General features: G+C 56.6%; 1 protein-coding gene across 1 annotated transcript in view; it reads left to right on the top strand.

The window, feature by feature from the left end:
• Positions 1–518: 518 nt before the first annotated feature.
• Positions 519–8,848, top strand: part of SETD7 (SET domain containing 7, histone lysine methyltransferase) — a 95,495-nt gene continuing 87,165 nt past the window's right edge. Inside the window, exon 1 of the mRNA XM_077476928.1 lies at positions 519–669. Within this exon, the coding sequence (XP_077333054.1) occupies positions 630–669 (40 nt within the window). The 5' untranslated portion in view covers positions 519–629. The remainder of the gene's footprint in view (positions 670–8,848) is intronic.

Here is an 8,848-nt window from a genome sequence, read left to right as displayed (position 1 = left end):
GACTCACGGCGCAGGCGCTGTTCATCTTCGGGTATTTTCGGAATAAGTGTGTACTGTGTACTGCAGATGCGCAGTACACAGAGGACACTATCTGATGGGGGACTGTGTATGATAGGACACCGGTGACCAAGGTTGGAGGTTCTCTGGCTGCCCCTCACACATTTCTGGCACCCGTCACCTTTATGCCATGCCCTACATATGTGTACTTCTGTAAGAGCATTTCTACTTTTCAAATAATTGTCCCTTATTTGTTAACACTATACTGTGGGGTTGTGCTGTTTCTTTTGTCATTTTAAAGGGTGTCTTGACTGAAAACATAAAAGTTTGAGGAACACTATCACACTATATGGATCCCCCAGTGTATCAACCCCCTCCTCCCCATATCCCTTTAAAAAATGTTAGCAATCAGGAGGCTCCAGTCCTCCCTAAACTCTCCAGAGGTGATGGAGATGTCTGATGTCACCAGGACCAGACAGGACACTTGGAGTGACAGGTCCAGGGCAGGCGCGGCGTATCTCCACAGGGGGCGCCAGTGTGCCGCTATACAGGAGGGGAGGGGGCGCTGCGAGTCACACGCTGCCTCAGTAAGTTGCTGCTTGTCAGCGGCGGAGGACGAAGAAGAAGAAGCCATGGACAGCGATGAGGAGAACGGGGAGGAGACGGTGGAAGGTGGGTGACCGCTCTGTGTCTACATACACCAAGGGAGCCCCGGGAAGGAAATACAAGGCTTCCCGGGAGAGGATGGCGTGCCCCTAATCCGTGTGTGACTGAGAGGTGGGGGGAGGGGAGAGCCATGTGTGCGGAGCCCGGCCAGGGGCCACACCGGGACCTCAGGAGCTGAGGACTGCTGGTCTGGGTTGGGAACCAGGCTGGCCTAGTACTACTACTAGTACCCCAAGTATACTGCTACACTGCTTCCCTCCTCCCCCCTGTATACTACTACACTGCTCCCCCCCCCCCCCCAGCATACTACTACACTGCTCCCCCCCCCCCCAGTATACTACTACACTGCTTCCCCCCCAGCATACTACTACACTGCTTCCCCCCCCCCCCCCAGTATACTACTACACTGCTTCCCCCCCAGTATACTACTACACTGCTCCCCCCCCCCCCAGCATACTACTACACTGCTTCCCCCCCAGCATACTACTACACTGCTTCCCCCCCAGCATACTACTACACTGCTTTCCCCCCCAGCATACTACTACACTGCTTCCCCCCCCCCAGCATACTACTACACTGCTTCCCCCCCCCAGCATACTACTACACTGCTTCCCCCCCCCCCAGCATACTACTACACTGCTTCCCCCCCCCCAGCATACTACTACACTGCTTCCCCCCCCCCAGCATACTACTACACTGCTTTCCCCCCCAGCATACTACTACACTGCTTCCCCCCCCCCCAGCATACTACTACACTGCTTCCCCCCCCCCCAGCATACTACTACACTGCTTCCCCCCCCCCCCAGCATACTACTACACTGCTTCCCCCCCCCCCAGCATACTACTACACTGCTTCCCCCCCCCCCAGCATACTACTACACTGCTTCCCCCCCAGCATACTACTACACTGCTTCCCCCCCAGCATACTACTACACTGCTTCCCCCCCAGCATACTACTACACTGCTTTCCCCCCCAGCATACTACTACACTGCTTCCCCCCCCCCCCAGCATACTACTACACTGCTTCCCCCCCCCCCCCAGCATACTACTACACTGCTTCCCCCCCCCCCCCAGCATACTACTACACTGCTTTCCCCCCCCCCCCCCAGCATACTACTACACTGCTTCCCCCCCCAGCATACTACTACACTGCTTCCCCCCCCAGCATACTACTACACTGCTTCCCCCCCCAGCATACTACTACACTGCTTCCCCCCCCCCCCCCCCCCAGTATACTACTACACTGCTTCCCCCCCAGTATACTACTACACTGCTCCCCCCCCCCCAGTATACTACTACACTGCTCCCCCCCCCCCAGCATACTACTACACTGCTTCCCCCCCAGCATACTACTACACTGCTTCCCCCCCCCCCAGCATACTACTACACTGCTTCCCCCCCCCCCAGCATACTACTACACTGCTTCCCCCCCCCCCCCCCCAGCATACTACTACACTGCTTCCCCCCCCAGCATACTACTACACTGCTCCCCCCCCCCCCAGTATACTACTACACTGCTTCCCCCCCAGCATACTACTACACTGCTTCCCCCCCCCCCCCAGTATACTACTACACTGCTTCCCCCCCAGTATACTACTACACTGCTCCCCCCCCCCCCCAGCATACTACTACACTGCTTCCCCCCCAGCATACTACTACACTGCTTCCCCCCCAGCATACTACTACACTGCTTTCCCCCCCAGCATACTACTACACTGCTTTCCCCCCCAGCATACTACTACACTGCTTCCCCCCCCCCAGCATACTACTACACTGCTTCCCCCCCCCCCCCCAGCATACTACTACACTGCTTCCCCCCCCCCCCAGCATACTACTACACTGCTTCCCCCCCCCCCCCAGCATACTACTACACTGCTTCCCCCCCAGCATACTACTACACTGCTTCCCCCCCAGCATACTACTACACTGCTTCCCCCCCAGCATACTACTACACTGCTTCCCCCCCAGCATACTACTACACTGCTTCCCCCCCAGCATACTACTACACTGCTTTCCCCCCCAGCATACTACTACACTGCTTCCCCCCCAGCATACTACTACACTGCTTTCCCCCCCAGCATACTACTACACTGCTTCCCCCCCCCCCCAGCATACTACTACACTGCTTCCCCCCCCCCCCCCCCAGCATACTACTACACTGCTTCCCCCCCCCCAGCATACTACTACACTGCTTCCCCCCCCCCAGCATACTACTACACTGCTTCCCCCCCCCCCCCCAGCATACTACTACACTGCTTCCCCCCCCCCCCCCAGCATACTACTACACTGCTTCCCCCCCAGCATACTACTACACTGCTTCCCCCCCAGCATACTACTACACTGCTTTCCCCCCCAGCATACTACTACACTGCTTTCCCCCCCAGCATACTACTACACTGCTTTCCCCCCCAGCATACTACTACACTGCTTTCCCCCCCAGCATACTACTACACTGCTTCCCCCCCCCCCCCAGCATACTACTACACTGCTTCCCCCCCCCCCCCCCAGCATACTACTACACTGCTTCCCCCCCCCCCCCCAGCATACTACTACACTGCTTCCCCCCCCCCCAGCATACTACTACACTGCTTCCCCCCCAGCATACTACTACACTGCTTTCCCCCCCAGCATACTACTACACTGCTTCCCCCCCCCAGCATACTACTACACTGCTTCCCCCCCCCCAGCATACTACTACACTGCTTCCCCCCCCCCCAGCATACTACTACACTGCTTCCCCCCCCCCCAGCATACTACTACACTGCTTCCCCCCCCCCCCCAGCATACTACTACACTGCTTCCCCCCCCCCCCCAGCATACTACTACACTGCTTCCCCCCCCCCCCCCAGCATACTACTACACTGCTTCCCCCCCCCCCCCCCCAGCATACTACTACACTGCTTCCCCCCCCAGCATACTACTACACTGCTCCCCCCCCCCCCCAGTATACTACTACACTGCTTCCCCCCCAGCATACTACTACACTGCTTCCCCCCCAGCATACTACTACACTGCTTCCCCCCCAGTATACTACTACACTGCTTCCCCCCCAGTATACTACTACACTGCTTCCCCCCCCAGTATACTACTACACTGCTTCCCCCCCCAGTATACTACTACACTGCTTCCCCCCCAGTATACTACTACACTGCTTCCCCCCCCAGTATACTACTACACTGCTTCCCCCCCAGTATACTACTACACTGCTTCCCCCCCAGCATACTACTACACTGCTTCCCCCCCCCCCAGCATACTACTACACTGCTCCCCCCCCAGTATACTACTACACTGCTTCCCCCCCCCAGCATACTACTACACTGCTTCCCCCCCAGTATACTACTACACTGCTTCCCCCCAGTATACTACTACACTGCTTCCCCCCCAGTATACTACTACACTGCTTCCCCCCCCAGCATACTACTACACTGCTTCCCCCCCCCAGTATACTACTACACTGCTTCCCCCCCCCAGTATACTACTACACTGCTTCCCCCCCCCCAGTATACTACTACACTGCTTCCCCCCCCCCAGTATACTACTACACTGCTTCCCCCCCCCAGTATACTACTACACTGCTTCCCCCCCCCCAGTATACTACTACATTGCTTCCCCCCCAGTATACTACTACACTGCTTCCCCCCCCCCCAGTATACTACTACACTGCTTCCCCCCCCTGTATACTACTACACTGCTTCCCCCCCCCCCCGTATACTACTACACTGCTTCCCCCCCCCGTATACTACTACACTGCTTCCCCCCCCCCGTATACTACTACACTGCTTCCCCCCCCCGTATACTACTACACTGCTTCCCCCCCCCCGTATACTACTACACTGCTTCCCCCCCCCCGTATACTACTACACTGCTTCCCCCCCCCCGTATACTACTACACTGCTTCCCCCCCCAGTATACTACTACACTGCTTCCCCCCCCAGTATACTACTACACTGCTTCCCCCCCCCCGTATACTACTACACTGCTTCCCCCCCCCGTATACTACTACACTGCTTCCCCCCCCCCGTATACTACTACACTGCTTCCCCCCCCAGTATACTACTACACTGCTTCCCCCCCAGTATACTACTACACTGCTTCCCCCCCCCCCAGTATACTACTACACTGCTTCCCCCCCCCCAGTATACTACTACACTGCTTCCCCCCCCCCAGTATACTACTACACTGCTTCCCCCCCCCCCAGTATACTACTACATTGCTTCCCCCCCAGTATACTACTACACTGCTTCCCCCCCCCCCAGTATACTACTACACTGCTTCCCCCCCCTGTATACTACTACACTGCTTCCCCCCCCCCCGTATACTACTACACTGCTTCCCCCCCCCCCGTATACTACTACACTGCTTCCCCCCCCCGTATACTACTACACTGCTTCCCCCCCCCCGTATACTACTACACTGCTTCCCCCCCCCCGTATACTACTACACTGCTTCCCCCCCCAGTATACTACTACACTGCTTCCCCCCCCCCCCCAGTATACTACTACACTGCTCCCCCCCCCAGTATACTACTACACTGCTTCCCCCCCCCCCAGTATACTACTACACTGCTTCCACCCCCCAGTATACTACTACACTGCTTCCACCCCCAAGTATACTACTACACTGCTTCCACCCCCAAGTATACTACTACACTGCTTCCCCCCCAGCATACTACTACACTGCTCCCCCCCCCCAGCATACTACTACACTGCTCCCCCCCCCCCCCAGTATACTACTACACTGCTTCCCCCCCAGCATACTACTACACTGCTTCCCCCCCCCCCCCCCCAGTATACTACTACACTGCTTCCCCCCCAGTATACTACTACACTGCTCCCCCCCCCCCCAGCATACTACTACACTGCTCCCCCCCCCAGCATACTACTACACTGCTTCCCCCCCAGCATACTACTACACTGCTTCCCCCCCCCCCAGCATACTACTACACTGCTTCCCCCCCCCCCCAGCATACTACTACACTGCTTCCCCCCCCCCCCCCAGCATACTACTACACTGCTTCCCCCCCCCCCCCAGCATACTACTACACTGCTTCCCCCCCCCCAGCATACTACTACACTGCTTCCCCCCCCCCCCCCCAGCATACTACTACACTGCTTCCCCCCCCCCCAGCATACTACTACACTGCTTCCCCCCCCCCCCCCCAGCATACTACTACACTGCTTCCCCCCCCCCCCCCAGCATACTACTACACTGCTTCCCCCCCCCCCCCCAGCATACTACTACACTGCTTCCCCCCCCCCCAGCATACTACTACACTGCTTCCCCCCCCCCCAGCATACTACTACACTGCTTCCCCCCCCCCCCAGCATACTACTACACTGCTCCCCCCCTACTTACTCCCCCCCCCCCAGGATACTACTACACTGCTTCCCCCCCAGCATACTACTACACTGCTTCCCCCCCAGCATACTACTACACTGCTTCCCCCCCAGCATACTACTACACTGCTTCCCCCCCAGCATACTACTACACTGCTTCCCCCCCAGCATACTACTACACTGCTTCCCCCCCAGTATACTACTACACTGCTTCCCCCCCAGTATACTACTACACTGCTTCCCCCCCAGTATACTACTACACTGCTTCCCCCCCAGTATACTACTACACTGCTTCCCCCCCAGTATACTACTACACTGCTTCCCCCCCAGTATACTACTACACTGCTTCCCCCCCAGTATACTACTACACTGCTTCCCCCCCAGTATACTACTACACTGCTTCCCCCCCAGCATACTACTACACTGCTCCCCCCCAGCATACTACTACACTGTTTCCCCCCCCCCCCAGCATACTACTACACTGCTTCCCCCCCCCCCAGCATACTACTACACTGCTTCCCCCCAGTATACTACTACACTGCTTCCCCCCCAGTATACTACTACACTGCTTCCCCCCCCCCCAGTATACTACTACACTGCTTCCCCCCCAGTATACTACTACACTGCTTCCCCCCCAGTATACTACTACACTGCTTCCCCCCCAGTATACTACTACACTGCTTCCCCCCCAGTATACTACTACACTGCTTCCCCCCCAGTATACTACTACACTGCTTCCCCCCCAGTATACTACTACACTGCTTCCCCCCCAGTATACTACTACACTGCTTCCCCCCCAGTATACTACTACACTGCTTCCCCCCCCAGTATACTACTACACTGCTTCCCCCCCAGTATACTACTACACTGCTTCCCCCCCCAGTATACTACTACACTGCTTCCCCCCCAGTATACTACTACACTGCTTCCCCCCCAGTATACTACTACACTGCTTCCCCCCCCAGTATACTACTACATTGCTTCCCCCCCCAGTATACTACTACATTGCTTCCCCCCCCAGTATACTACTACACTGCTTCCTCCCCAGTATACTACTACACTGCTTCCTCCCCAGTATACTACTACACTGCTTCCCCCCCCCCCCCAGTATACTACTACACTGCTTCCCCCCCAGTATACTACTACACTGCTTCCCCCTCAGTATACTACTACACTGCTTCCCCCCCAGTATACTACTACACTGCTTCCCCCCCCAGTATACTACTACACTGCTTCCCCCCCAGCATACTACTACACTGCTTCCCCCCCAGTATACTACTACACTGCTTCCCCCCAGTTTACTACTACACTGCTTCCCCCCCCCGTATACTACTACACTGCTTCCCTCCCCCCCCCCCCCGTATACTACTACACTGCTTCCCCCCCCCAGTATACTACTACACTGCTTCCCCCCCAGTATACTACTACACTGCTTCCCCCCCAGTATACTACTACACTGCTTCCCCCCCCCAGTATACTACTACACTGCTTCCCCCCCCCCAGTATACTACTACACTGCTTCCCCCCCCAGTATACTACTACACTGCTTCCCCCCCCCAGTATACTACTACACTGCTTCCCCCCCCAGTATACTACTACACTGCTTCCCCCCCCAGTATACTACTACACTGCTTCCCCCCAGTATACTACTACACTGCTTCCCCCCCCCACTATACTACTACACTGCTTCCCCCCCCCAGTATACTACTACACTGCTTCCCCCCCCAGTATACTACTACACTGCTTCCCCCCCCCCCCCCCAGTATACTACTACACTGCTTCCCCCCCCAGTATACTACTACACTGCTTCCCCCCCCAGTATACTACTACACTGCTTCCTCCCCAGTATACTACTACACTGCTTCCCCCCCCCCCCCCCAGTATACTACTACACTGCTTCCCCCCCAGTATACTACTACACTGCTTCCCCCTCAGTATACTACTACACTGCTTCCCCCCCAGTATACTACTACACTGCTTCCCCCCCCCAGCATACTACTACACTGCTTCCCCCCCAGTATACTACTACACTGCTTCCCCCCCCAGCATACTACTACACTGCTTCCCCCCCAGCATACTACTACACTGCTTCCCCCCCCAGCATACTACTACACTGCTTCCCCCCCCCCAGTATACTACTACACTGCTTCCCCCCCCCCAGTATACTACTACACTGCTTCCCCCCCCCCAGTATACTACTACACTGCTTCCCCCCCCAGTATACTACTACACTGCTTCCCCCCCCCCAGTATACTACTACACTGCTTCCCCCCCCCAGTATACTACTACACTGCTTCCCCCCCCCAGTATACTACTACACTGCTTCCCCCCCCCAGTATACTACTACACTGCTTCCCCCCCCAGTATACTACTACACTGCTTCCCCCCCCAGTATACTACTACACTGCTTCCCCCCCAGTATACTACTACACTGCTTCCCCCCCCAGTATACTACTACACTGCTTCCCCCCCCAGTATACTACTACACTGCTTCCCCCCCCCAGTATACTACTACACTGCTTCCCCCCCCAGTATACTACTACACTGCTTCCCCCCCCAGTATACTACTACACTGCTTCCCCCCAGTATACTACTACACTGCTTCCCCCCAGTATACTACTACACTGCTTCCCCCCCAGTATACTACTACACTGCTTCCCCCCCAGTATACTACTACACTGCTTCCCCCCAGTATACTACTACACTGCTTCCCCCCCCAGTATACTACTACACTGCTTCCCCCCCAGTATACTACTACACTGCTCCCCCCAGTATACTACTACACTGCTTCCCCCCCAGTATACTACTACACTGCTTCCCCCCAGTATACTACTACACTGCTTCCCCC

Source organism: Lithobates pipiens, unplaced genomic scaffold, assembly GCF_037356315.1.
Source record: "Lithobates pipiens isolate NorthernLeopardFrog02 unplaced genomic scaffold, aLitPip1_a1.2 Scaffold_13, whole genome shotgun sequence".
Classification (NCBI taxonomy): domain Eukaryota; kingdom Metazoa; phylum Chordata; class Amphibia; order Anura; family Ranidae; genus Lithobates; species Lithobates pipiens.
Note: the sequence above shows the minus strand (reverse complement) of the source record. Positions and strands in the feature narration are given on the sequence as shown.